Source organism: Cephus cinctus, unplaced genomic scaffold (genome assembly GCF_000341935.2).
Source record: "Cephus cinctus unplaced genomic scaffold, Ccin1 Ccin1_scaffold1031, whole genome shotgun sequence".
Classification (NCBI taxonomy): Eukaryota; Metazoa; Arthropoda; class Insecta; order Hymenoptera; family Cephidae; genus Cephus; species Cephus cinctus.
Window position 1 is genome coordinate 96,375 of NW_014333566.1, and position 27,821 is coordinate 124,195.

Below are 27,821 nucleotides of genomic sequence, written 5' to 3' on the forward strand. Positions count from 1 at the left end.
TGTCTAAACCGACGGAAAACATATAAATCAGTCGCGAGCAAGGCTGGGGTTAAACGCTGCTTTAATACTTATTTCTGAACTACTTATCTTTCTTCTAATATATCTTCGACGCGTGCTAACGTATCCCGAAGGTTAAAGGGCTTTTCACACTGATAGCTACTCCAGCACTCCAGTGCCTATACCAAATGGCAAAGAGATAATAGAAAACGCGTGGTTCGTTAAGCCTCGATTTTTCGATGTTCGCGAAAATCGTTGATGCGGGTATTAAAAAAAATGAAAATATCTTAACAAACAATGAGTGAGAGGGAGAGAGAGAGAGAGAGATGCCCGCGAATTTATTGGCTTGCGTGTTGGAAACTGGTGGTGGTGCTTGTTAAGCCGCCTTTGCTGTACGGCTCGAGCCAGATACCTTTATCATCGACAATAAATTTCGGCAACTGGGATAGACCCTTGGTAATTGGCAATATTTTACAGGCTGGCAAAAGGGATTTTGTTACATCGACAAGATCCACTGGCAGGGCGCATCCCTACGAGAATATTCATCAGAGCGACAAATAACAAAATTGCCAATATCGTTACAAAAAGACCTAACGGCTTAATCAATACGGTGATAAAAAAATTATTATAAAAAATTTATATAAAAAAATAATACAAACAATACAAGTCAACCCTGATACCGTAATACATATTTATTTTTGTATCTACGCCAATGCGTGCACCTGTACCAGGAGAACGATAAATATGAATTTGACAGGTTGGTAGGTCTGGATTAGAAAAAGTTGCAATTATTTATGCGAGCAATTCGCGCCCAGAATCTCCCAGCAGACGCCAGTGGCTTTAAGGCTAATTCTATTCCAGCGACTAGGATCGCACTTTGAGAATTCCCGGTAAGGATACGAGTTATTTCATAGCTTTATACATCACTTGTATATTCGTAGTATTACGACGGTGATAAGTCTAGTGCTGTTGTTATATTGATATAATAGCATGAGATTCTCAAGTGACTTCCGGTCGGTAGTAGACTTTTGCCGCGTGATGCTAATATTTTTAAATATCACAAGCAACTTTTACGAATACTCGTATACGGGTATCGGTGCATACGACTGCAGCAGGATCTACCGGATGCATTTCTGGAGATGGCGCGTAAAAGATTCATTTCTTCCTCCGTGTCCCGGGCGACGGCATAATACAGGAATACCAACAAACACAAGAGAGAGAAGAAAAGATGGCGGCTCAATAAACGCTCGATGAGCTACGAGCGTCGTTCCGACCCTTTTGCTGTATACGCATTAAACCTCGTGTTTTGTCGCGCCGGAAGACAGTATACCTCAGGTTGGCTTTTACATGTGAATTTTCTATAATCGCGTAAGGATCCTTAACACTGGACGATATTGATCGTACTGTCTCTGGACGCTCGTGCTTTTACGTTTAGGCAATTAAAAATAACGCGACTGTAACGCAGGAAGATGCTGCGTGGACGGAAACGAGACTCTCCTAGACTAGTCTCGAAAATAGACGGTTTTTCTATAGGAAACGACATAACCCTCTCGCTACTATTCCTATACCGAAATAGTCGACCGAATACGTCGTTGTAAATCAAACAATTATTGTTCTTGCGGGATTCATGTGGGCGACGGTTAATCACCGGGTGTCTAAAGCGACGCCACTGAATGACAGTTGGGAAAACAATTTGCTTTATAATATATACGAATATATGTATTGTAATGATTTTTTTTTCTATTTGGGAGAGCATTATTATTATTTTTTTTTTAGTAACGTGACGACTTTAAGTACTGGGATCAGAATCCATTGACGTTATTTAATTTAATTATCCTTTTGGCAGGATCGTTGCTTTAATGATTCGGGATCCTTAACGAGCATCTTCCTTTTTTCTTGCGTTACAAAAGGTCCTGCGATATTAGGCGACTCGGAATGTTGTCTGAGAATTACTTTGATCGAGCCATAACTTAAAGGCAGTTTACATTTTAATGTGCGATAATGTAGGGTATCGCATACGACTAACTTTAGAAAGAGGTCTTAAATCCTTGGTATCAATGGACCGTCGTAAGAGTTTAGAGATTAGGTTAAATGTCAGTTTTTTTTTTCTATTATTGTTAAAAAGGATTTTGTTCGAGATTCCATTAAATTAGATATCGTGTCAATTTATTACCGATAAGAAATGTTCAATATATAATAATAATGACTCTCGTTGCTCGTTATGTTCAAGAAACATACCTATCTGTGATTGGTATGCGCATAACTGATAGATTCAGGTATAAATCTGCTGATAAGACAAATTGAAAGTTTTATCAGTTGCACCGATGAATGGACATGAGATTGCAGAGGCTTTAAGTTGAGCCGCCAAACCGGTAGTCGGATTCGATTCGCAAATCGCCCACACTGACTTCTCACGCGATCGTGAAATTTTGTTTTCTTTATAAAAAAAATAAGAAGTGGATATAAAAGACTTGAGAGAAGAAACAAAAATCGATACCGAAACTGCTTATAATTAATACCTAAATCTTATATGGTAAACCTTGAGCTTTCTAGTCCTCTTTCAGAACCACTCTGAAGACATTTAACAGGTTCTAATGAACATCTCCAATTGGATGTGTCGAATCGAAGTTGAAAATAAAAGTAAAAGGACAATTTATGCGAAGAACGTGGCTTCGGCTTGTTCACCCAGTGAACTGGTTCTCCTCTCTCTCTCTCTCTCTCTCTCTCTCTCTCTCTGTGTGCTCGCAGTCCCTTCTCCGACAGTTGCCATAAATTATTTAGTCCTTAGAGACACTCCTGGTTGCCTCGCAGGATTAAAGGAAACGTGACTCAACGAGGTCTAGTAACGACGTCGTAAATGTTCATACAGTTGATAAGATCTATCAGAATTTTCTTTTTTGTTTTTCTTAAACCTTGTATATACACGTATACATGGAAATCGAGTACGGCGATCTTCGTACGTCCATGACTCTACATAGTCTATGGTTAAATTGTTAAAGGATTCTTAAGAAATCTTCCATGTCGTCAATTGGATTCTGTTCCAACGTCTCCTCGCGATTTCTTGGCAGTTGGTTCCGACTGGGCGTGGAAATTGGCCGAGGATCGCCGTCGTCGTTAGCGAAGACCAACCCTCTCTCAGGCAACAGACGAACCACGAAATTGTTTCGCCAGAATCGACGCCAGCGTCGTCCATGTAACCTGAGGGATGACCGGTAAACTTTAAGTGGAAAAATTTTTGGACTTTTTCCAAAAAATGTCAATGCGCATAGAGATATGAAAGATTTTCTAATTTTTTGTAGGGGTTGTCGATACAATTGAGAATCCTATTGAAATTCATTAGTACCTGTTGATATACCTTCCTAGTGTAATTAACCATCCCCAGTAAGCTACCAGAGTCAAAGAGCAGGTGGGCAACATGGCTACTATCATCCAGGGTATCTCGTACAGTCCTGACTCCAAGATCATCCTCAGGGCCAATGCACATACGTAACATGAAAATAGTGCCAGGGGCGTTGTTACCATTAGATAAATTATATCCAGTAGCATCTATTAATTTGAAATTAATTAATTACGTAATATAATAAATAATATTAATAGAAAAATTTACCTGCCGCGTTGCTATGACAGTTCTAAACCAGATGATGACACTTCGCAAGATACTGTGTCTGGGTACTCTTTTGGTAGCATATCTATGTCCGCAGAGTTCGCATCTACTGTGTCCAGATTCCGTCAGCCACCTTTCCAAGCATTCGGCATGCACGAGACCCACGGTACCGCGACAGCTGGAATTTCATAGAAATGCTGCCTTTAGAAAAATTCTTAATACCTCGTGACTTTTTCCTAGGTACAAAATGTGGATGTTGGACTTATGTATCTATGTACATTCTCGCAAGATGCGCGACGGTGTGTTAACGCGTGACGACAACTCGTGCGTTTCTTGCGAGTGACTTTCATTGAGTATAACCCTTAAGGTTGCTAAGTGGTCGAGTAGCGATATTTATTTCTTATTTTTTTTTTCTTTCTCGACTCTGCCTATGCTCCTTGCGGAAAAATGGCGGGTAGAGAGTCGTGTGATGGATGAGGTTCGATGACAGTGATTGCTCGGCTCGACCGGTTTTCTTAAGGAATCTTAAGGAGCGCGTGAGTTCTTGTCGCTCGCGTTGTGGATTCCTTGGAATCGATTGATTTATGCGACTTCCTAGATTGCAATGGTTAACGATGCTTACTTGCATGCTGATATCAATGGACCCAGATAAGCGTAGGTTGACAGGGTCGACATTTGACTGTCCACTGAACGGGCTGTTTGATTCTGCCATTCCCAAATTGGCGGTGAATTCGTTAAGGGTGGAAATCCGCCCATATGACAGATACGACATATGTCGCCTATAGAAGCGCCCGAGGAATCTGAAAAAAAAAAATTTTGGTTATTAAAATCGAAATGAGAATTCGAATTTTTTTTACCATCTTCGTCAGATTTATTTTGAAATTTTTCATTTGATATTTTTGGAACTACGGCATCGTGGAGACTTTGCCAGGATTCCTTGGATGCTGGAGATTTTTTATTTATCTTCTTACGAACCTGTCTGGAGCTCGATGACCTCCTGACACCACCCACCCTGTCTACTAATTAATTATTTTTTTTTGGATTCGATATGTCAATTGGTAATTTTGCATTCTAACCTGTACCGATTGCCTCGCCGTCATTGATGGTTTGCGCGGAATTTGACATGAAAAATTAATACGTCAAAAACATTGTTAAGTTTTTCCAAAATTTTTAAAGATTTTCCGAATTAAGTATACGGTTGGATTTTTTTTTTTATTTAATTCCTACGAAATTCAATATTCTCGTCGATCTTACGAAATTTCCTGCGCCGCCTTTGCCGGTGCAGCTTAGATGACGCTTTCGTTTCCGGATGTGGTCAGTTCCGGAAATGTCGCGTTCGCTCGATTTTTCATGAAAACTCATACTTGGCACGATTCGCATACACGTGGGTGGGAATCTTTGACGCAATCAACCAAGTACTACAAGCTGGACGGACGTTTCACGGAGTTCCTTTAATATTTCCGCAATCCGGTGTATTTCAGAAGCGGTTTCCGGCGAGGGTCTTACCGTGCAGATTAATTCATCCCCGTGTGTTTATTATTAGAGTCAGATTCATGAAGGGACGCTTTATCGAGTCGGATACTTCTATAACGAGCAGCAAGAATTTCAGAAAGCAGCTGCGTCTATTAGAATCCTTGAGGTAGATTTACATTAAATAAGGATTACAAATAAATTCTCGAAAAACGTTTCTAGCCTAATAGCCTCATATGGACAACGACTAAAAAAAAAAGTTTAACCTCAAAAAATGTCTATGTAAAAATTTTATATTTTCAAAAATCCTCGCGAAAATTATAACTGGAACGAAAAATCCGTACACGCGAATCAGAGTAGAAGGCAGGTGCCAAGTGCGTGAATTTCGCATCGCGCAACCGGCGACCGTTTCTCGTTGCTATTTCTGCCAGGTGGCCAGCACTAACCGACGCCATTTTACACTCGACGTTTTGGGTTCAAGATTAATTAAACGCGTCTGGAAATAGTGAGGGAGCAGGCACGATCCGCGGTACGCCAGCTACACGCGAAGTTAATCTTCGCGTATCTAAAACAGGAGCAAAAAGTAGAAAATGCTTTAGATCACGACGTTAGTGCGGTTAGAACTCGAAAATAATACGAAGATTTGAAAAATTTCATCGATACCCGATGATAATCGATAATATCGATAAATCAATAATATTTATACCCCATTAATGACTGTTATCAATATCCATAAAACTGTTCGATAATGGCACCAAAATATGGATCACTGATATAATAATTAACGATGACGTCAGTGAATAATTTTTTTTAATTACCAATCAATAATACTCGATATAAATAATCGTTCCAAGAAGTACTCCATTAATAATTCATTTCACGATTCATACAAGTCCTAACAGCGACCTTAGGCAACTGTCGCAGAATGAAACTGACCAGAGAACTCAACAAGATGTGGATGGACCAAGGCTGGGATGCTGGGTCACGTTCAAGCTGAATGGACCTGGAAGCTCATTCATAATCAATAACAGAATTTCCACAGCCTACTATTTCCTGATTCATCCCCCCGCCTCGTCTAGCCTAAAGTTCTTGAATATGAAAATGATCCAAATTCATCTTCTGGACACAAAAATCTAATTTCCCACCTTGGTCAATATATAAAAAATCGTCCAAGCCAATCGACCGTACTGTTAGAAATCCCAAAGAAACATGAGAGGATCCATCGATCCTTTTAAGTGAGAAGCAAATCTCTCTCCACCACTTCTCTAAAGATAGTAAAAGGGTCCTCCGTAAAATTTTTCTTCCTAAGATGGCCCTCGCAAACAATTTATAGAAGCACTCAGCACCTGTCACCCCTTCGGGATGCTGGTAAACGCTGCTCCTTCTTCTTCGTCTTCTTTTCCTACTGCCGCTGGTAAACGTACCGATGTACATTCAGGCATTGGATCCGCGATACCAGGAATAGCCGGACTACGTACATATGTAGATACGTATGTAAATTCGTACTAGTCCCGAGAGCAGCATCGGGCACGTAAGAGAGAGAGAGAGAGAGAGAGAGAGAGAGAGAGAGAGAGAGAGAGAGAGCGAGATTGAATCGGAAGACGAAGAAAGCAGGAGTGAACGTGGGTAGTGAATAAGACGAGTGAAAATCCCAGAGTGCAAAAAACAGAGGAGTCGAGGTAAAAGGATAAATTAGCAAAACAACAAGATCCCGTATAGTTAAATAGAAGCGATGAGAGCTGACGTTACTCAAATTCAAAAACGATAAATAACGAGAGGGACGGTCCGTGGGTTTCTTCGGGAGAAAAAAAAATTTCCTCCCTTAAGCCTCATTAAAATCGTGTAAATATCGCAGCTGTTCCTCCAAGAGAATGGACACGGTTACCGGGCGTCGCGACGTCATCCCCTATAACCGTATGTGCCCATACAATTTTAGAAACGTACATCCGCCATCTTTCGCGATACTTACCAAGGTAACTGGCCGCAGTCCGATCGCAGGAATAGCCCTGGACTTTATTCTCCTTTACTTTTAACCCTTTTATTATTTTCCCTTCTCTCTCTCTCTCTGGTATGTGATTACGGCTGATCTCTTACAGAGGGACCCCACCGGGTCCCTGTCCCCACAGGGTGCTATATGTGGATCTTGCATATTACTAATGCATTTTATTTTTTATACCATATAAGAAATCTTAAAAAAAATTTTTCAAATAAAAATGCTTTCAATCGATCTCTCTCTCTCTCTCTCTCTCTCTCTCTCTCTCTCGTCACATTTCTTCCTGGCTATTCTCGTCCTCTCTGTTCCTCTCTTTGCCGCCTGTATAACTCTCTCACTCCCTCTCACACTCGTTCCATTACCATCTCGCTCCCTAACCTTCGCATCCGACATACCGAAGCTAAATAGTCACACGTGACTTTGTATTATCACATATCGAAATCGATACCTGTCCAAAGGATCTGAATATCAATTTTGAAATTGACAGGCATAACTTTATAACGAACCGTCAAGAACAAGTGTTAACTTTCCAGCCAATCGAACGATATTTCTGCCGATCGATCCCAGCATTCACTTGTACACCGTATAGTCATACGTATATGACAGTGCCCTCTCGCAGATCTCAATGCTTACAGGTATAACGATAATCGCATTTTTAATGTTGACTTCTCGATCTCCGCACTCACGGAAGTTCATACGTTGCGTGCATTGTCATTTATATGGCGCATACTCCGTACCAGGATGAACGTTTTATACACGCGTTGAATCGCATAGTTTTTACAGGAAGTAGATGGACACGTGAGCTGGCAGCTCCTTTCGCATCGCCATCGATTTCTTCTATTCGTCAGGCAGGACGAATGGCGCTTCGTGAACGTGATTCCATTGTTCACGTTACAACCAATGCTTTACGTAGAATATTGATCCGTAGATAATAGTTACGCATCGATTAACCGGTACGATATAAGACGTGCATACGATCTAGTATGTGTAATTTTTGTATCTCATTCTTTTTTTTCTATCCTCCTTATCAGATCTCCTTGTGTACTGTTATTTAACGTAGTACAAAGTGGAGTCAACGCCATACTCAATTCTATGTAGAGCGACGGCAGCTATACGATGGAAATTCTCTTACACTTTCCAACGATAAATGCCACCCACGATCCTCGACACGTTCCGATCGTTTACATGAGAACCGGCCCGACGAGCAAACACAGACAGCAAAAAAATGCCTGCCCTCATAAAGTTATACGAAGAGTCAGGGTATTTTGCACAGATGGAGTCACGTATGGCTTTGCTTTGGTATTGTCCAGGGGGAGCCACTGTGTCAGAGCGCCACGATGTTACGCTCCTGAGTATTTGAATTTTTGTATTATTTTTTTATTCCTACCTTTTTATTTCTTTCGTTCGGAACCAAAGAGCGTGTGGGTCGCGAAAAGAGCAAGTCGTTTGATTGTGATATATACGGGAATGATTTTCTCGTGGGTGGTTCTGATTTACTATAAAGGTTTGTTTCTTGTTAGTTCAAAAGCTTCGGGATAATTTTTTTTTTTTTATTACTCACGACGATTGGATTTATCTCTTTTTTGGGGGATATTTCGATAAATTTTTCTATTTGTTCCTTTTTTTTTGCTTTATCTACGCGCAGGCTAATGCACTTTGCTCGTTCGTTATTATTATATACGTTTAACTAGCTCGAGCGGGATCGAAGCCATTCTGCGAATTGGTGTTCGACCAATTTGCGATTGAATAATAAACAGTTGGGACTGCACGCTGTGTTCCAGTTAAAGTGCGTATTCCTGGCTTCTAGTCACGGTCATTATTTTTATATCGTGCGATGCAAGTACGTCACAAATTTTCATCCTGTTTTCTTTATTTTTTTTCATCTTCCCCGTAAGCGTTACCGCGAAATTCCAAGATACGACATACGTCACCATACGTGGATGAAGCTTAGATAATCCGAGCAATAATTCCGATCTATGCATTAGCGTTTAAATTCGATATGAAAAAATTTCTTAGAAACAAAATTCAGTTTGAAAATCTAAATTGAAAAATGAAATTCGACTCTCTTTTGGATCCAACGAAAATTCTAGTTCGTACGTGCAGTGACTAAACAACGATGTATTAGGCCACCCCAGACGGTAACGCCCCTATTTAGATCCGAGGCACCATTTAAAATGGAATAAATTACAGCGGGAATCAAGGCATTTGAATAGAAACGTCGTTTACTCCTCGGAGACCTCTAGTTCCGGCTGAATGAACGCCCATTTACAAACGGTACGACTTCTAATCCTATTCTAAGATTTGAACGGACACTGTGAACTATACCTTACAGCGCTACTCCTTATATCTGCTCCCATCTAACTCATTTCTAACCGACCAAGAAGTGCAGCACCGTGACGCAAATTGAATTCGCGTGACTCAGGTCATGATCTACCATTAAGTCTCGTTCATAACCATTATAGCACGACGACTCGGACCAACCGAGCAGAGACTCGTGTAAGACCGGTTGTCGACTACCGACCACCATAGAATAAATTACACCTTGAACTTCACGTTGTTGTATCACGAACGTGTTGCTACACCCACAGGATAATTTCTAGAGATGCCGCAACGTGGCGCTGCTTTTCATTTAGTATATATATATATATACGTTAGAGAAAAATAAAGTTCAGCAGCCTCTTTATTTTTTTTCCATATCCTCCCACGTGGCACGATATCGTACGTTATCTCCGTAAGTAAATTGGACAATTTTTCATCGGCTTATCAGATTACTTACCAGTTAATTTATTAAAGCCCTCTCTCGGCCAAGGATCACCGACGACGGAAAATCCTATTTTTGCAAGAGCACCAGACAGTTGGACGTCTCTCGACGGTGTTCTATTTGCGTACCATGCTTACCAAGCAGAAGCGCACGCCGTGAATTTTTGGCGAACATCTGTTGTCTGAACGGACCAGTCGTAAGGGCCGGACTAAATTTGGAATATTTGAACAATAAGACTTACGGTTAGTATTATGATTGTAAATTATAAATTACACGGATAATCAAAATCAGCTGTCGAATAAACGATCCCAATAAACTTACCACGTCCAGGCTGTCCTTTTGATCCAGTGTCATATCCGTAGTCCAGAATAGGTGAATCCTCAAGGTATGTCGTATTAATTCGCAACGCGCGAAACCGTCGCTGCAAGTGCGTCGCCAGACGATGACACAGCAACCACCGCTTTTAGACGATAGTTTCGGTTGGTTTCGTTTATTTGAGATTCTACGGGGAAGCAACAACGGTTACTTCACGCTGTTACTCAGCCGCGCAATCCTGGGCTAGCTCGAGGCTTCCAGCTGCAGCATTTCTATAAGTGCATTAGACTGTGGACACGTAGTATATACAGGACCTTTCAACCGAGAAGATCAAACCCAAGACACGAAGAACCTACGGACTCGGGAGTCTCTTGAGAATCTGCATAAGGGTCTGTGGAGTCGGTAAGAAAGGGGAATGAATAATTTTAAAGCTAGCATGAGGTCCGAGAAGGGTCAGCCACTTTAAGTGGTAATGGCTACTGTAGTGGGGATTGTTAATTGCAGTAATTATGATAAAGAGTCTTTGACCAGGTAACCGCTTTGGCATTCCATTGCTTCGAGAGACACTTCACTTTTCCTATTGTTATTTTTATATCCCCTCTCCTTCTTCAGAAGAAAATTTTACTTTTGGATTTAATGACGGTAATAAGAGTAACCAAGGCGGATTCGTCCGATGTACAACGTGGTTCTCGAGATAGGCCTTACGAGGCGGGACACCCGCTGTTTTCAATAGAATTCTCTACTAGGAGACGCATTGTGTTATAATGGGGAAACGTCACTATGGGCTTTTATTCGTAATGGTCCGTATGGCCGGTGAATTAAATAAATTTTTTGAGGATCGAGCATTTTAAAAGCTGTAACCGCAATCGCGCTTATTTACGATACGCTATTTTGGTGCGACTAACGTGAACGTAGCGTCGCCAACGATCCGTGGAAGATCAAAGGTGGATTCGGAGTTCTAAATCATATTGTTTTTCGATCGTTACTTTCGCATCAAAGGAGGATTATAATGCGAACCGAAGGGGGGACCTATATCTATTAGAGTTTCTTGACAATATTTGATCGTCCAATAGAGCGAGAACGGCGGGAAATTTCAAAAGGGTTATACCAGACGAACGTATATTATTATCGAGCTGGGCTTCTAGTCTGTTGAAATTTAAATTTTCGACATTTTTTGTTCTTCTTTTTTATATACTGTCTTCTTCGCTGGACTCAAGGAGGATGCTCCTTTACTCCTTCATTTACATCGGTTATGGTATCCCGTGTTCATTCGGTTGGACAAATTGAAATAAGTGACAGCGTTCGCCTTTAAAGGAAACTACCGTCCCGCCATTAAGCACTGAATCACGTTGTAGGACAAGGACTGTCGGCTATCTTCAAAAACCAGGCATTGGTACATTACGGAGTCGCTACTAGATACATTTCCGGTCTCGTGTGAAAACTAACCTTAAAGAACTACCGCAAGGCATTCTTGGAATGCCCAACGGATATCCGTGTTTCGTACGCTTACGATCGAGAAATGATTCTTGCGTTTATAGAAACGCGTAGTGAAGTCCAAAAATAATTTTGTTAAAAAAATCAAAATTCCCTATGAATCGTCGAACCAAGTCCAACCTCAAAACAATCTTACATTATGTCCGATCTACGTGTTCTGTTAAGCCGCACAGTGTAGCTTTTCAAAGCGACAGAAGACGCAAGGAATTTTGTTGTCGTCGATTTGCGACTTTGTGTCGTAATCTTCTTTATTTTCCCACGGCGTGGCTCTGATGCGTGAAACAAGGGCAGCCTGATATTATTGTAGACGCTGCAACGACCGGGACTAGAGCGAAACCGTCTGCTGTCGGCTTGAGCTAAATTCGCGTACATGTAAATCAGCGTTACGGCAGACTGTTCGAGAACGCATCGTGCGTTACGCACTTGCGTGTTTGAACGAACGCTTTATTATTTCATTAGTTTTTCATACCTTTTCTTCGTTCTTTTTTTCTTGTCTCTCTTTCTTTCTAGCGTAAAGGCTGCACGAGCAAAGGATATGGTGGGTATGCACCTGCACTACTCCGGTTCGCTATAATAAGATACGTATTAAAATAACTGGGGGCCGCTCCTTGCCACGTACCACCACGTTGAGTAGGTTGTAGGTGGATGCGATATTTACCCGCAACAATATTTACATCGCGCGATAAATTATGCCGAGAAATATTGTAGGATTATAACGCGCCTCGTGCCGCGTCCAAATCGTAAATCGTTCTCGAGCGATAACTCCTTCTGTATTTGGCTTTAATGTACGACGTGCAAATACATTGTAGCATTAAGGCTGATTCTAACGGAATCGTAGACTTGAATTGCTAGCGAATGGAATAGTCAGTTCTCGTGTGTGATTAAAATCGTGGTTTATTATGCGCACTATATTCAGGAGAAGGAAATGACTTTAATGGTCTGAAACGAAAAAGTCGGAGTTTCGCGAACGTCTAGAGGAGACCGACTGTCTGTTCTTCGTGTCTGAAATTAGTCCGTTAGGGAAGAAGGGCGCAGGGCACTTATAAATGTATTTTTCAAATGATTCATTTTGCGAATTTTTTATAAATATATATCATAATTAATTGTGCTGAAGCATATATTTATATTATTCATTTAGGGTTAAAAGTTTAAGTACAGACCACCTGGTGTAGACGATGCCGGAAGTCTTCTCGAATGCTCGTCTAATGCATATATGTGTAACATCAGATACGCCGCAGTAACGTAAAAAGAAAACGGTCCCGAAAACGTCCGACGTGTTTTTGTTGCGTCCTTTTTGAGATCCGAGATGCTTAAGGTGGCGTGAATTTTAATTAGTGACGCGTTGATTGGCCCGCTTCCCGGCCCTGACAGGGAGGACTACTCGCAGGAGATAGGGAGCCAGGACAATTTGTTAGAATTAGAAATAAGTGAAAACACATACGGCAAGAGACAGTGTCTCGCGTAGCCACGTTGACGTGCGCGCGCATCCAAGGAACTACGCTTCGTCGGGAATCCGTCAGAGCAACTTGTACAGGAGGTCAGGAATATTAGAAGCGTACGTAAATGCATATCGAATATCAAGCTCTTCTTCAGAAAACAGACACTCGATTCATGGTAGGTGAGCACCAGGTATATTTTAAGCGAACTTGTCGTCATTTGTAGAAAGAAATCTTGTTGAAAATGAATGGAAAATACAGTGTTGACACGGATGATATGAAATTTATTAAGGAATGTTAAAACGTCACGCAAGCATATCAAAGGGAACAAGCGACCCGGGAGTAAGAATAGTTCATAGAAGAAAAAGAAAAGGAAGGAAATAAAGGAAGTCTCGAGTAGGAGAAGGAGGAGAATGATCCAAGTGAAGTGAAATGCCTACGGAGGTGACTGACGAACGCCGCTAATGAGACAACCGTGTAACCTCCATATTGTAGACTCCTGGCATCTCGTCTTCGTATATCTAGCGAAGTCTAACGATCTCGTTTGGTAGCTAAAGAGGAAGTATTGAAGGGTCTAAAAATCGTGGAGGTGAAACAGTGAGAAGATCCCGGTGGTTTGTGACTCGTCGAAGGCGCGGATGTGTTTATAAACGATCAGGGTGGCGAGTACGTTTAATAAATGAGTAGCCATTGCGTAGAGGCCGCATGGAGAAAAGTAGACGTAAGCAAGCCGTCGTTTATCGAGAGACTGCTACATGACAAGGCTCTTCTCTTCCTCTCGAAGCTCTTCGGTGATGCTGAAAGCTGCTGGATGAATTAGGTGAAGCTGAAGTTCGGAGGAATCTGTGGCGGAGGATAAGGGCACTCGACATGAAGGAATCTGGGAATCGCTTATTGTCCATAATGACGCGATATTTCAAAGGAGACGCAGAAGAGGCCGCGGCTCGGGAAGTCGAGATTTTTCTGCTTTACTTTTTTCAATTTTTTTTTCTCTTCTACTACCTCACCGTCTTTCTCTCATTCTCTTCCCTTCAGGAACCAAGGAGGGAACACGTGTCGTGCTCGAACCGACGAAGGAGTCGCATCTGTCGGCGCCGCTCGTGCCTGACTCTCCGCTTCTTCACGTTTTCCGCCAGGTCCACCCTCGACGCGGAGAAAAAACGCAGTCTCCGTTCTCAAGCGACCATGCGAACAAGAGATCAGAGTACTGTGAGAAGGTGAATCTTTTTCAAAAAATTTTCATTTAACTGCATACATATAATCCATTGCTAAATATTAACCAATTTTTTTATTGACACGTATAATAAAATCCGTAAATCTTCCTAGATCCCGCAGCGGATTCTTCCCTACGTCTCTATACGAGTTTACGCCTGAACTGAACTCAAAGAGATCACCGTCGGTGGTTTGTTGGCTTGATGCTCTGTGCTCTCTCGTGTATGTATCATTCCACGAATAATATTTTTTCCCGGGAGGCCCGTCCCGTCATAAATGCCGATGGGTCTCTGGCGCGTTTGATCTCGACTGAAATAGTGAGAGCCGTGCTCTCAGCACGTACCATCCTTCCACGCCACTTCGTCAAGCGGTCCGCGTAATTTAGAATACTTTATGGTTTTTTCGAAGGCGCAATTTTACCGTCGAGTTTCGCGGGTGTGACCTAAGGAGAGGTAAGTGGCCTGCAATGAACGATAGGAGTAGCTGCGAGACAGCGGTGAATAGCTTCCAAGATCATTAAGCCTCCCTTGAAATTCCTGGAAGGAATACCAAAAATCTTAGTTCAACGTCAATTTATCTAATAGGAAGAAAAACAGTGTAACTGGGATTTATGGAAGCTCAGCTACGAACTAGCCTGTTTCCTGTTACCTTATAACACAAAGAAGCGGACTTTTATAGCTGATACTGGTGAGCTTTCAAAAGCGATACTTGGAATATACATCCAGTGTATGCTTTCACTACATTCTACAATATATAAATCATACACAGGACACTTACAAAGATTGTAATTAATAATAACCCATAAATTAAATACGATTCTGTTCTTTCTCTTTGTAAAGTATACACACATTCATTTACCAGAAATCAAAGAAAAGTAAAGTTCCAAGAGTTGCCTAATGTAATAGTACAAATAAATTTAACTTGATCTAAATATATATATATATATATATATCCCTGACCCACATTCTGTATATCTATAGACTAACGATTGAACTTTCATCCCAGATCAATAGCGGCTAATCTAAAGGAAAAGTAAGTCAGAGAATCGGACATGGTGCCCAGTTACGTTACCCTGTTAAGTCTCCTGGCAAATATCCCACGGAGTATCCCGAGCTCTTCACACATCCGCAGGCAACGAATACTCAGGTTCGTGTCCGGTATTTCGAATTTCAAACAGCTTTATTAATTCCCAATGCGTACGTCCTGTTTCCCTCGACTCTTCGTAGAAGAAACTGTTGGCGAATTCACCCAAAAGATTTTCTACAGTATTTGTAATGTATTTATAGTATACATGTGTATATATATATAAATCCATTCATCCTTCAATTCGATCCATGACAGCTGACCGAATCTTACCGAACATTCCCGAAGACTATCAACACAGGCTCCGTACGAAGAAACTAACAATATTTCACCCCTTACATCTTAATACGGCTTCGAAATTCTGTACTCGTCTCCTCTCCGCTCATTATGCCATAACGATCGCTGATTTATGGTAAGCAGAGATCCGGATGGTCCACAGGTCGGTGTTACTTTACATTCGGCACGATTCAAGTGTCACCGAGTCTCTAAGGGTAGAACGTGTCCCTTCGAGAGGGTTGCTGCACTCACCCCGAGTATCTTTATCCGACACTTTATAAGTATCCCAGATGCTCACATTCTCTTTTTTTTTACCAAGGGTCGTTCCGCGTGGAAGGGTCAAAAAGTATCCAAGGGGGTGTAATAAATCTGCCGGCGCTTAGAAGGGGAAAAAAATATGGGCTATACAGATTTTCACGGGTTCCAGCTAAAAGAAGTGCACCTAAGGACTTTTTAAAGTGGTCAAGGATTCCTTTCCGGCACTCACGATCGCCATAGAGACCCGAAGGGTGGTACGATAAATCTCTGCTTCGAAGATAAAAGATCAAGATCGATATCCTTAATTATTCTCTATGTGAAAACCAGTGGGGTAAGAGTGGTAGCGATTTGTTTTAATTTCTTCCTTGCAAAAGACATCGGGCTCGTCGTGGAATAATGCATGCGACTTCTGTTGCAGCACGGCAGGAATAAATATACCCTCGACAATCTGGCGCCTCCTCATCGAAGCGATGTCAGATGATCTTCCTATCGATGAATACAAATCAAAGAGCATTTTGCATTGCGCCTCGCGTTAGGACTTTGCGCGTCCTCGTAGCTTCTGTGCGGACTGTCCTTTGTTCTAGGTTCGTTCAACTTCTTTAAGAATGGTAGGGCGTTAATAGTGGCTTAAGAGAAGAGAGAGAGAGAGAGAGAGAGAGAGAGAGAGAGAGAGAGAGAGAACTATGGGGGAAATAAAAAGTAAAAAGTTCACAAAGGGCAGAACGTCGTTTCGATCCCATTTCCATGGCGCCGTGTCGGAAATAAATCCGCAATCGGTTGGTACGTGACTCGAGGTGCTGTTGGAGGAAATAGAATTCCCTATGTTATATACGTTTGTGTACCTGTGTAATGAGGGTTCAGATCCGAACAAAAGCCACTACCCTGTCTGCGATAAATCAACCCGTGTTATTGTCCTTTGTAATTCCGAAATTTATATCCAAGTGTCATCCGCGGTGACACGATCACATATGGACCATAATTCTTTATTTTTTTTTACTCAAAGTACAGGTAGCTCGTTTGGGATTTACCCTTTCTTCCCTATTGGCTATCTTATTTGGGGGGTTTCTACACGAGGATCTCCATTGGCGTAGACTTTGGAAATCAAAGGAGCGTCCTTGAAGATTTTCCTGAGCTGGACATTAGTAGCGCGAGTCACGTTTATTGTGTTGGTTATTTATTATTGTACTGAAAGAAGAAAAGGTGAGGGATGACGTTTAAAGAGAATATTTTTTTTTTTAAAAGAATATTTTTCTCCTAGGGTGTGGGACATTCAGTTCGACGTATACCCTTGGGGAACTTTTTCAGTCTGTATACTTGATGCTTGGAAAGAATAGATAATTTTTAGCTTTTTGAATTTCCCTCGTTAACCCCAATTACCCTATTCTGCTTGTAGAGAACAGTAACCCCTAATGACAGGAGGTGAGGATAGAATGAAACGAAATCCGGATTTCCGGTATATTCCAGACACCAAAGACTCTTTTCTCCTCATCCTTTCTTTTTTTTTTTCACATGTTTTCTTACCTCCTTTTCGCAAAACTCACAGAGTCTCGAGCGTCGTCTTGCCAAGATGTAAGTCCAAGCAGGAAGTCTCAGTGCTTATCCTGTCATCATCGCTACGCCATTTTGAATATACTTTCTCAATGGGATATAAGGAGATGAGACGGGTTGGTTTTGGTCCATGACAAATGAAATAATCAGTCACAGTCTACTATTTTGACGAAATATATCTTAATATAAGAAACGCTATTCTACAGTACAATGTTGCTAACGATAAGGATGCGATGACCCTTCGATAAGGATTCTTCACGTGTCTCCCTCATCAATTGACGTCATCTCCAATTCGAGCACAGAGTGACGTCCTTTTGTCTATGCTACATATATGTACAATAACGTCAACGCATCACTCGCGAATGATTCCCAATAAAAATGGGAAAAATTAAAACGTACAATACCGGTACCTCGTTATCACTTATATCGCATATAAAATGATATCCCGACGGTCGTCAAAAGAGAATACGGTGATAATAGATTAAAGTAAAAGATCCTCCGTTAATTAGTCCTTTTAAAAGATTCACTAACGTCACATAGAAATCCTTCTCATCGTCTTGCATCATGCAAAATCGGCAAGTCTGACGATCTTCCCGTCTATTATAATTACAACGAAAGAACGCCTTGCAAATGGCGACCTATTATTATTATTTTTTCTTATGAAACGAAGGAAAGATCGTCAGTCTATCTGAGAATTTAATTTCTAATATAACGATCCTGCCGGAACGTTCCCGTTGACAAGATTGGATCCACAGAGGCAAAGACACAGAGACAGAGCAGGAAATTGAGAACGGAGTAATAGAAAGAGAGAGAGAGAGCGATAGAAAGAGAGCAGTCTCTGTAGGTTACGAACGTTCCGACAGGATCATCTTTGTTTTTGTTTTCTTCCTTTGTTTCTCATCTCCCTTACACTACTCTCTTAGAAGGAACACCAGACGGAGTCCACGAGGCGATTATACATCAGTTTCCATGGTTACTCTAATCGCATTTTATCCTCGTGGTCCTAAATCTCGACGACGAGGGCGACTACGAGCTGACTCAGGAAGATCGCGAGAACTTCTGCTGGCAGGCAGTGCGGAGACAAAGTCTTTAGTTGGCCGCTATAACGGCAGCAGATGATTTCTTCTTGAGGACGATGTCCTTGATGTTGAGATTAACCTTTTCCTTGCGAGCAGGTGGCACCGATTGCAGACAGAACCTCTTGAAGGCCTCCAGTTCACGTTCCGCATCGTCCATCTCGCCGTCCTCGAGGTCTATATCTTTTGGCGTGAATACGCTCTCTGCAAAAGACACGCTCTGAATACGAGAAATTTTGAGAATGAATGCCACGCTTGTGTTTTTTTTTGCTTTCATTCGTTTCGCGTATGCTTTCTATTATCGATTCTTTTTCTTTTCCTTATGGCGTGTTCGTCTACCGCATGAGCATGAAAATTGGTCCCCTTCTATTGTCCATATAATAAATAAAAAAAAAAGACAGTTAGAGTATTAATGATATTGAAAAATGTACGACTGGAGCATATAACGCAATTGTATCCTGCGATACTATCGACTGATGCGTATCCCATGCCCATGCGATATTGGGAGAATTTCCGTGAGGAAGAAAGAGAGTGTAGCTTTGAAAAAAAATAAATTTTATTGCACTGTTATCAGCAGATAAAAAATATGGCCTTTCCTCTATAGGTTGTATCAGCTATGTCTTAATATCACATTGATTCTCTTCGGTCGATCAGACAGATGTACTGTGCGCGTGTATGTTTGTATGCACAACAGGCGTGTCTCAAAATTTTCAATAAATTTCATGTAACGCCATGGTATTACTACATTGTATTTACTGTACGTGTATGTAGACATATCTCTCTTTTTTCTCTGTCTCTTTCATGATTTTTGTTTTTTCTCTTAATATTCACTTATTCTCTCTTCATTGTTCTCAATTATTTTACTGACTAATTTAAACACTACTTCAAACGATTATTCGGAGTCATTTTAGTTAAATGATGATTAGCTAAGCTGTTCCCCCTAAGTCTAGTAAATATAAAGTATATGAAAATTCATTTATATACAATAATGCGGGACGAAATTTCGGGGCAGCAAACTTTAACGTGAAATCATCGTATCGCGTAGTACGTGAGATTAAAATAAAAATGAACTTTGTAGTAGCAAAAGAGATGAGGAAGACAAAAAAAATGTGTAGTCAATGGAAAATAGATAAAAAAAAAAAAGAGGAAGCATTAACTACGTTCACCGATAAAGAGTATATAAATCTTTTCAAGATCTCTAACCGCTAGAAAATACCACATTCTAGCCCAATACGATGCGCTTTTTCTCTTGGTTCTAACAAAAAAAAAATATCCTCCTGATCGCGAAGCATATCAGACATTACACACCTTGAATGATTCCTCAACACAGATGTATATATCAATAATATATGTGTGTGTGTGTATATATATATATATGTGTATATATAGAATGCATACATATATATATATACACATATATATATGGGAATATCGTCAGCGCGTTTGTATGAGAACCAAAGAAAAAAAAGGAAGCAAAAATTTACATGTTAAAGTTTGATTATTGTTGTTTCTCACCAACGAGGTTCCAGTCATCGCCGCTTTGTCTGGTGCCGTTGCCCTTTTTTTTCTTTTTCTTCCCCTTTCCGCTCCCGCTCGCTGCCATCGTGGCGCTTATCGCCTCGCGAACTGCCGTCTTCGCTTGTTGGACGTCATCCATAACCGCTTCCGACCTGACCTTGGTCAAGGTCACGCTGGTACCCTTCAAATTGATACCGTTCTCCGGTATAGGCTGTCCGTTGGTCACTTTGCTGATCTGAATATTCGCCAGACCGGTCAGGCCCGTGCAGTCCGGTGTGAGTCTGCTTCGCAGCTCAGCGAGACTCGATGGAATAATACTGTTTGTTTGCCTAGCACTGTTGGTCGGCATCAGGTTCGTCCTGCCGTTGGAAACGTTCGACGAGGACAGATCACCCTTGACGATAAAGTCGGGCTTCGGAGGTGGCGTCAGTCCTGCATTAATGGCTTGCTGTAGCGCTGGACTCCTTATTGTGACCATGCCATTCTCGGACACCTTTATAATGGCAGCCTGTTGAGTGGGCTCCGCCTTTGGTGGACCAAATGCTGGATTCCTTATGGTTACCATATTTGTGCCGGGATTGTGAAGTATCCTGGCCGGCTCATCTGTATGGTCCTTCGACACTGACCCGCCAGATGGCTGATTGTTAGTTGGCGTTATGGAAACGTTCATTGAGCTCGCGCCTGATGCATTTTTACCCTTCTTCTTCTTCTTTTTCCCATTGACGCTTTGTGGCTGTTGATACTCCTTGGGTGATTCTGTAATTGAAGGAATTATTGTGTGGGTTAGAGTTCTGGATAAAAAAAATGAAAGAGAGATTAGGTGTAATTAGGTAGGCTTACCTTTGTCGCTAGTCTTCGGTATTAGATCTTGCTTAAGCTTTCCGGTATCAACGACAATTACGTTGCCGCCGCTTTGTGGACCGGCGTAACTCGATTGTACACCACTCATTGGTGCTGCAATAATCGTCGTCTGCTTGGGCGGACTTACTGGCTTAGGCATTGGTGCGGATCTGATTGGAAGTGGTTTCGCCGGTGCATCGACTTTTGTTATCGTAATGCCTGGCGGGAGCTTAAGATTCTCAATGTTTATCTTAGAATTTGTACCGATATCTTTAAATTGACTACTGAGCGGTGAGTCGAAACGTTCTGTGGCAGTGTTTTGAATTTCGGTAGAAGACTTTTGCTTAGGTATGCACTGATTAGACTTTATTTGATTCTTCTGATGATCATTCTTTGTCGACTTGTTTGCATTATTGTTACTGTTGTTATTGTTGTTATTATTTTTTACTGTCTTTCCAGTGTTTGATTGAGAATTCTTCTCCTGTTGCTGTTGACCCTTTGTTTTTTTAACATTTGCATCGCTGGTGGTAGAACTTTGCTGATGTTTTTGAGTCGTTAGTGTTTGCGGTGGTGTACTAACTTTGTTTTGCTTTTTGTTGTTTCCGGTTTGTTGTTGATGTTTACCTTTGTTTTGAGTATTCTGTTGCGAAATAGGTTCTCTATTCTCGGCATTTTTCTTATCTTTCTTAGACTTTGTACTCCTTGTATCGTTCGTGCTCTGTTGTTGAGATTTCTTGTTGTCTTCAGCTTGTTTTGCATTTTTCAGCTTGTCATTGATTGATTGCTGTTTCGCACTTTTCGCGTCTATCGTGTTGGTTTGTTGTTGTTTCAATACGTTAGACTGGGTCTGTTGCTGCTGAGATTTAGTCAATTGTTGTTGCTGATTCGCCCCACCTTTCGTCTTCTTTTTCTTTCCACTATTACTATTTTGACCCTGTTGTTGTTCAGGCTTCATTGGATTTGGTTCCTTAGTTTGTCCATTAACCAACGTAAAAAGGACTTTATCCTCGGCTGGAGTTTGACCCTTTAGAGTTATGGTGACAGTTGGTTCAGCACTGTTTGATTCCATTACCCTTTTAATAGTAACAATTTGTGGTTGATTTTCCGCCTGCGACGGCTTCTCTTGTTCTTTCACTTTGGCCTCTTCGTTCTTCTTCAGTTCCCTTTTCAATTTCTTCCTTTCCTTTTTCGTCAACTTCTTATCACTATCAACGGTATTCGAGGACAGTGAGACACTAGAGTTACTATTCTTAGCACTTGTCACATTATTATTCGTTACTGTATTTTTACTGTTGTTGCCTTTGCCAACATCGGCTTTGTCAACCTTAGACGACAGTTTGTTTGTCTGACTAGAATGAACGATTCCATCCACCCTGTCAGTCGCAGCTGCACTCTTATTCTTTTGATTAGTATTTATAGTCATAGTTTTCGCTTTGGCACTATTCGTACCGCTGTTACCGGTAGCGACTTCCGGCTTGTCCTTCTTTTTATTGTTAGTAGGTTGCTTTAACGTCGTTAATACGACAGGTGAAGATGCCGGTAAAATAGAGACTTCCGGTAGAGTACGCTGAGGAAGTAACCTCTGAGGTACAGGTTTCTGAGGATCCACGACAGTAATGGTCACTTCCGGCGTCTTCTTTTGAAGCTCTATCAGCTTTTGCCTCTCTGCTTCTTGTCTGTCCCCCTTGAGCTTCTCTTCCAGCTATACAAAATTTATCATTACATTCTAATCATATTTCAATATTTTTAATTAATTTACAACTTACTTTTCGCTGTTTCTGCCGCGCCTTTTTCTCAGCCTTCTTGTTATCCCTCTTGCCATTTTGATTGCCTTCGATAAATTCAAGCAACGTCTCCAAATCTCGTTGATCTCTCTGTTCCTGATGAACCGTAGATGTCGTGGACACTGGAGTGTTCGACCTAGCCGCTGAGTGACTCGATGCCGGTTTCGGATGCACGGTAGGATTTACTGGAATCGATTCGACTGGACTTTTTGGAGGACTGCTAGCTGCTTTACATTTTTTTGCTTTCTTTTTTGTTAACAATTGTCTTAGTCTCTCCCTCATCTCATTATAATTTCGACTAACAGGCGCAACCGATGGCTAAAATTAAAACAGAATACTTCTATAAAAACAATTCAATGTCAACATTATTTTTTTGTTATTACCATACTAGACTGATACTCACAACACCGTGACCAAAGACCTCACAGTAGCAACAATCACAGTGTCTACTGGAATCTCGTGGTGTCGAGCTACTAGTGGAACAGGAATCTTCTTGACTACTTCCCGAATCCGAACAGTCCCCGTCAGCTGTGCTCACTGCATAGGTAAGTTGATTTTAAAACTATCCAATAAAACTTAACATCAATCTATGTTAATAATACTGACAATCATTACAAGAAACTCTCTTGATGTGCTCTATATTGGCCTGCTTATGACAAGCGTGTGGCGTATGATTGTTCTGTGTATGCCCTCTGTGTGCTGTTCCTGTGTTTTTCATGAGGTCTGGTAAAGGTCCGTGAGAATGTGCATGCGTAGAACCTATTGAACAAGAGAAGAAAGTGCTTTATAAAGGACATTAAAAATCGACAATAATCGATGCATCACTTTTCTGATCTCCATAGAATATATGATGACAGAAATCATAGTTTAGGAATAAATAAAATTAATCAATGGAACGACGTATAACTTACACCTACCCTGATGCATGGTGTGATTGTGATTATGATTTGTGTTCGGTGTCTGAGTCGTCGAGTGCCGTGTTTGCGTCTGTGCAGATTGCGTAGACCCGGTCTTTACTATCGGCTTTTTCGCCTCAGGACTCGTCTTGACTGGAATACTAGGGATAGTAGTTGCCACAGTTTTTTTTTTAGTCTTCCGCAAACAGGGACACGGAGGATTATCGACGATGTCTTTCTTTTGTTCTGCGAGCTCTTTCGCATGCTGATAAACACAAGGACATGGCTGTGGCTCATTCTTTCTTAGATCTGTATCCTCCGGTACCCCATTTCGCACATCTTCAGATTGCTGTTGCTCAACTTCCAGACTACGCGCGTGACACTCGCATCTCTCGTCTTCGCTCTCCGTGCATCCGTTTTCGCTACCCTCGCCGTCGACTCTTTCATTGTTTATTGGACTAAGAAGTTAAAGGAATTAATTGTTGATTTCTCTGTGAAATATTTACATTGTGCGCTACATGCAATCAGTGGTCTATTATCTTGTTTAGTACGTTACCTGGTAGATTTTATAGCTCGTTCAGCAAGTATGGCTTTCCTCTTGTATTCATATCCAAACTTAAAGGACTCTAGAAATACACCTGTTAATGGAAACTTAGCGCCGTTAGTACGGCGTTGAAATTCTGTATCCGTTAAGGACTCCACGATGTGTGCCAATTGCATAGCGTCATTGCTTATTGATATACTTGGCGTGTCCAGACTTAATTCTGAATTTGGACTTGACGGTCGACTGTCAGAATTTGGAGTTCCGGTGATACCTCGAGTCACGAGAGACAGTAACTGCCCATCGAATTCTCGGAGTTCACTAAAAAATTAGATAAAAAGTTTTTTTAGTCAGACAAAGAATTTTCCGTGGTAAAAATAGATCTTAAAAAAAATAATTCTAACTTTTCATTTTCTGTCGGTTTGGTCCACATTCTCTGCTGCATGAGTTTCCGCCTGGCTGTAAACATTTCCCAACCTTCTCTAAATTTCCTAACACTCGTCATCCGCTCAGCTTGTTCTCCACTGCAAGAAATTTCATTGCATACATTTTATTTGTAATAAATATCTACGATAAAACGCGTCAACTTGAGCTTACTTGTACTTTTCTATGAGTAGTTCTGTCTCCGGCCACGAGTCGCCGATCCTCGTCATCTCATCATCGAATGCCAAATATTTGTACACCAGCTTCTGGTATTCGGCACCTCTGTGCGGGAGTGACTTTCTCAACTGTAACATTACATGCTTCACTATATCTGCTTCGTTTATATCTTCTTCCTCACTGAAATTTTAGGTGGAAAGCATTACCTTACCTGTCCTATAAAAGGTTGCAAATTATCTTGCACCCGCGAATCTGTATATACATAATTCTGGTACAGTTTCTTGTTTAAACATTTCCACGTCAGATTGAACTTGCAGAGGTACTCCTTTTCCAGAGGCTCGACGAGTGGCGAAATTTTCGAGGTAGCCGAAATCAACGCGTCGTAACCATCCGAGAGTCCTAATCGCACAAAGTGAACGTGTTTCCAGTGAAAAGTACACTTTCGCTTGTATTTCAAATGCAAACTGCACCAGGGCAGCTGCAAATATATGACTATAAATACTTGAGCGTGATTTTATGTTTACATATCTCATCGAACTTCCCACAGGGAATTTATACACTGATGAATATTTAGTGTTACACTTTTCATGGTAAGAGAACCTTAAGCGCAGAAGTTGAGTTGTCTGTTCAAATTTGTTCTTTCTACTTTTTTTTTGTGAACACATGTGATATATTTAGAGAAATGGCCCAGTTCCAATGTGACTGATTATCCGACGGGCCATGGCTATCTTTATATTCAGAAGGCTGTTTGACTCTATTGTCTTCTGTTACACATTAATGATATTTCTATTGCAAGTGTCAGTAGTGCCATAGAATTACTGCAAATATCCTCTACTGGGAACATTTACGAATCAGGTGCATATTTCACAATTCTTCAACTCAGCTGAGGCCAAGATACACAACTAGGCATATCATGTTTAGGATTTTGTTTTATATTAATACTTTTGTAAATAGCTTGTGGTGTACTTACCGATTAAAAAGACCTCTGCTAAATTATCTATGTGGTGGTCATGTAACAACCCCAGAAGATGAACCTTTACATCTAATAAAAATTCTTGCACCTGACCCACTAATCTCATGAAAAGTTGCTGTGAGTCCATCTTACATAATCTAAAAAATGAAATGTAATGATCAAAAAAATCTCAAAAAAAAGTAAAAAATAATTAAAACCTTCTTACTGGATAACTGCACTATGCATAAGAGCTGTACAAGGATTATCACTCTGTAGTCGTGGTGATGCTGGAGTACGGGCAGTCTCTACGGCTGTATTAAATACATTTAATATATACTGCCTCAGCTGCAGCCACAGGCTTTGCAGTCTTAATGCCTCCTCTAGCTCCAACTTAAACTTTTCTCTACAACGATAAAAGTTAATGACCACTCTGATTCTTATTCTTACTTCCTTAAATCAATAAACTCCAAAACAGTACTCACCTCTTAACTTTACAAGTGTCACAGGAACAGTTGGCTTTAGTATGCCTTGGTGGACTACCAGGGTTCAGTGCCAAATCTAAGCAACCATTAGTGAGCGAAGTAGAATTTACCCTACCAGAGGATAATTCATCGTTTTGATGATCATCCTCAATGCGGAGAGCTTCACTTTGAACGATTTGATCGATTGTCAAGCACTGCAAGTTCAAGACAAAAATAAATAAGAACGTGAAAAAGATTTAATAAAACAGCATTAGCCCAGACACTACATAAGACCACGAAGATGGGACTAGATATACCAAGGCGGATACGAGGAAATCGTTGGCAGAAGGTGAAGGTGCATCGTGATCAGTATCAGCTGCTCCATCGGCCTCCTGCCGTTGATCTCGTAGAGGAGGATCAACGGGTGCATCAAGGCCGCCACAAAGAATATCCTCGGTGTGTTCCTTCGCCAGGACGTCACCCATTGCGGTAGCCTCACGTTCCGTGGTCCTCTCACATTGACTATCCTCATTACCGTCGTAGCCGCTCATCTTCTTAACACGCAAAAACTCAATGCCACTTTGTAAGATGTCCACGCGATCCTCAAGCGCGTAACACGGCAATCGATACGTTTTTCGGGTTTCTGACGAGCGGCGTAAACACCTACAGCACATAGCATCAACATTCGCTCAATATGGCGGCTCGCGTGCTCACACATACTATGCTTAACTATGCTACTGCACTATGCTACGCGCCATGCCCGAAAGATGTAGCTTCGGTGAAAACCTGCGCAACAGATATGAGTAGAGAGATTGTCAATCAACCGATTCTCATGGCAGAGATAAGTAGGGAGATGCACAACGCTCCGGTTTTAGGCGATACCAATATCATGGCGCTAAATCATAGCGGCGAGTTCAGGAGTAGGATTTTGTGATCATCGCCTCAGTCGATAATGCGAATCCCATTGTAGCCGGGCAGAGGTTCTTCGCTACCTCACTGATGGTTCCCGAAGCAATACTTGGAACGAGACCGGGAACTACAGAACTTCTCAAGAACTCTTGAAAAAGCCTATTGTTGAAGCAATTTTATGATATTTTTAAGAAAGTGCGGTGCCAACTTGACACCCGTGTAGCACCCCAATAATTAAAAAAAGTTTTATCAATAGGCTTTTTCAATAGTTTTTGAGAAGTATGATAAATCAAAATCTATGTAGGCTAAATCAAAATCTCGCAGAATATACGGAGTAGATAACAATTGAATTGAAATTGTAGAATATCGAAAATAAATTACCTTCAAATTGAAATATTAATAAATTAGGTGTTTAGAACATTAAAATAATTAATTAAATCGATGAAGTAAAATATTAACACTTAAAAATCGGAAAATCTGGCCAAGCATATTTAGAAGTACAAGTTGTGCAAAATTGTGTGCGCGCAGATTCGTCGCGCATGGCTCGGCGAGTGGGAGCAAGCGGCGAGTGGGAACTGACGAAGAGAGGGGGGAGCGCTCGAGGCAGTGCCCGGACTCGGAGCGCTCATTCCTCCTCGAGCCGGTCTCCTATACTGGACTCGTGGAATTACCTCCCTTATCCATTTCGAATTTTCTTCTATTTCTATATTGATTTCTTCCTTACTTCCTTATTTCTTAATCTTTCATTCTTCACTTTCTTATTTATCTCTTTCCTCATTTCTTCTCCACTTTTATAA

At 41.2% G+C, this 27,821-nt stretch overlaps 3 protein-coding genes across 25 annotated transcripts; 1 reads left to right on the plus strand and 2 right to left on the minus strand.

Annotated features, from left to right (window-relative positions):
* Positions 1-776: 776 nt before the first annotated feature.
* On the minus strand, positions 777-5,002 carry LOC107271655 (E3 ubiquitin-protein ligase MARCH3). Of its 6 annotated transcripts, none has more exons than XM_025088870.1 (6): positions 4,678-4,971; positions 4,459-4,620; positions 4,224-4,401; positions 3,605-3,779; positions 3,353-3,543; positions 777-3,195 (listed from the first exon to the last, which is right to left on the minus strand). In XM_025088870.1, exons 1-6 carry the CDS (start codon positions 4,724-4,726, stop codon positions 2,991-2,993), a joined length of 960 nt encoding a protein of 319 aa, XP_024944638.1. In that variant the 5' UTR covers positions 4,727-4,971; the 3' UTR covers positions 777-2,990. The 6 variants fall into 6 exon arrangements, with proteins under 6 accessions (XP_024944638.1, XP_024944639.1, XP_024944637.1 ...); XM_025088869.1 differs by having other exon boundaries at positions 778-3,195; positions 3,341-3,543; positions 4,459-4,617; positions 4,678-4,959; XM_025088868.1 differs by having other exon boundaries at positions 778-3,195; positions 3,341-3,543; positions 4,678-4,959.
* Positions 5,003-12,109: 7,107 nt separating this feature from the next.
* On the plus strand, positions 12,110-25,118 carry LOC107271665. 15 transcript variants are annotated; one of them, XR_003060963.1, is made up of 5 exons: positions 12,110-14,287; positions 14,397-14,969; positions 15,288-15,428; positions 23,057-23,210; positions 25,037-25,118. XR_003060963.1 is itself a non-coding variant. In XM_015747905.2 (4 exons), the coding sequence occupies exons 1-4, from the start codon at positions 13,941-13,943 to the stop codon at positions 14,881-14,883; spliced, it is 516 nt and encodes a 171-aa protein (XP_015603391.1). In that variant the 5' UTR covers positions 12,110-13,940; the 3' UTR covers positions 14,884-15,058. The 15 variants fall into 15 exon arrangements, 5 of the variants coding, with proteins under 5 accessions (XP_015603391.1, XP_015603393.1, XP_024944642.1 ...); XR_001538714.2 differs by lacking the exons at positions 23,057-23,210; positions 25,037-25,118 and adding exons at positions 15,961-16,230; positions 16,318-16,476; XR_003060965.1 differs by lacking the exon at positions 15,288-15,428 and having other exon boundaries at positions 14,397-14,734.
* LOC107271664 lies at positions 17,591-26,928 on the minus strand. 4 transcript variants are annotated; one of them, XM_015747898.2, is made up of 15 exons: positions 26,433-26,928; positions 26,137-26,330; positions 25,881-26,057; positions 25,673-25,812; positions 24,914-25,101; positions 24,700-24,830; positions 24,507-24,626; positions 24,118-24,423; positions 23,577-24,019; positions 23,272-23,424; positions 23,069-23,202; positions 22,648-22,983; positions 20,882-22,583; positions 20,039-20,797; positions 17,591-18,727 (listed from the first exon to the last, which is right to left on the minus strand). In XM_015747898.2, the coding sequence occupies exons 1-15, from the start codon at positions 26,787-26,789 to the stop codon at positions 18,537-18,539; spliced, it is 5,331 nt and encodes a 1,776-aa protein (XP_015603384.1). In that variant the 5' UTR covers positions 26,790-26,928; the 3' UTR covers positions 17,591-18,536. The 4 variants fall into 4 exon arrangements, with proteins under 4 accessions (XP_015603384.1, XP_015603385.1, XP_024944635.1 ...); XM_015747899.2 differs by having other exon boundaries at positions 23,583-24,019; positions 26,433-26,927; XM_025088867.1 differs by having other exon boundaries at positions 18,523-18,743.
* Positions 26,929-27,821: the final 893 nt, after the last annotated feature.

Coding starts and splice junctions, on each gene's coding strand:
- LOC107271664 (XM_015747898.2), bottom strand. CDS start 26,789: ATGTGCTGTAGGTGTTTACGCCGCTCGTCAGAAACCCGAAAAACGTAT. Junction 24,627..24,699: donor CTACTCATAGAAAAGTACAA/GTAAGCTCAAGT, acceptor AATTTCTTGCAG/TGGAGAACAAGCTGAGCGGA. Junction 24,020..24,117: donor CGAGCTATAAAATCTACCAG/GTAACGTACTAA, acceptor TTAACTTCTTAG/TCCAATAAACAATGAAAGAG.
- LOC107271665 (XM_015747902.2), top strand. CDS start 13,941: ATGAAGGAATCTGGGAATCGCTTATTGTCCATAATGACGCGATATTTC. Junction 14,288..14,396: donor GATCAGAGTACTGTGAGAAG/GTGAATCTTTTT, acceptor AAATCTTCCTAG/ATCCCGCAGCGGATTCTTCC. Junction 14,505..14,690: donor GATGCTCTGTGCTCTCTCGT/GTATGTATCATT, acceptor GTTTTTTCGAAG/GCGCAATTTTACCGTCGAGT.
- LOC107271655 (XM_025088868.1), bottom strand. CDS start 4,726: ATGTCAAATTCCGCGCAAACCATCAATGACGGCGAGGCAATCGGTACA. Junction 4,402..4,458: donor AAATAAATCTGACGAAGATG/GTAAAAAAAATT, acceptor TTTTTTTTTCAG/ATTCCTCGGGCGCTTCTATA. Junction 3,196..3,340: donor CTAGGAAGGTATATCAACAG/GTACTAATGAAT, acceptor GTCATCCCTCAG/GTTACATGGACGACGCTGGC.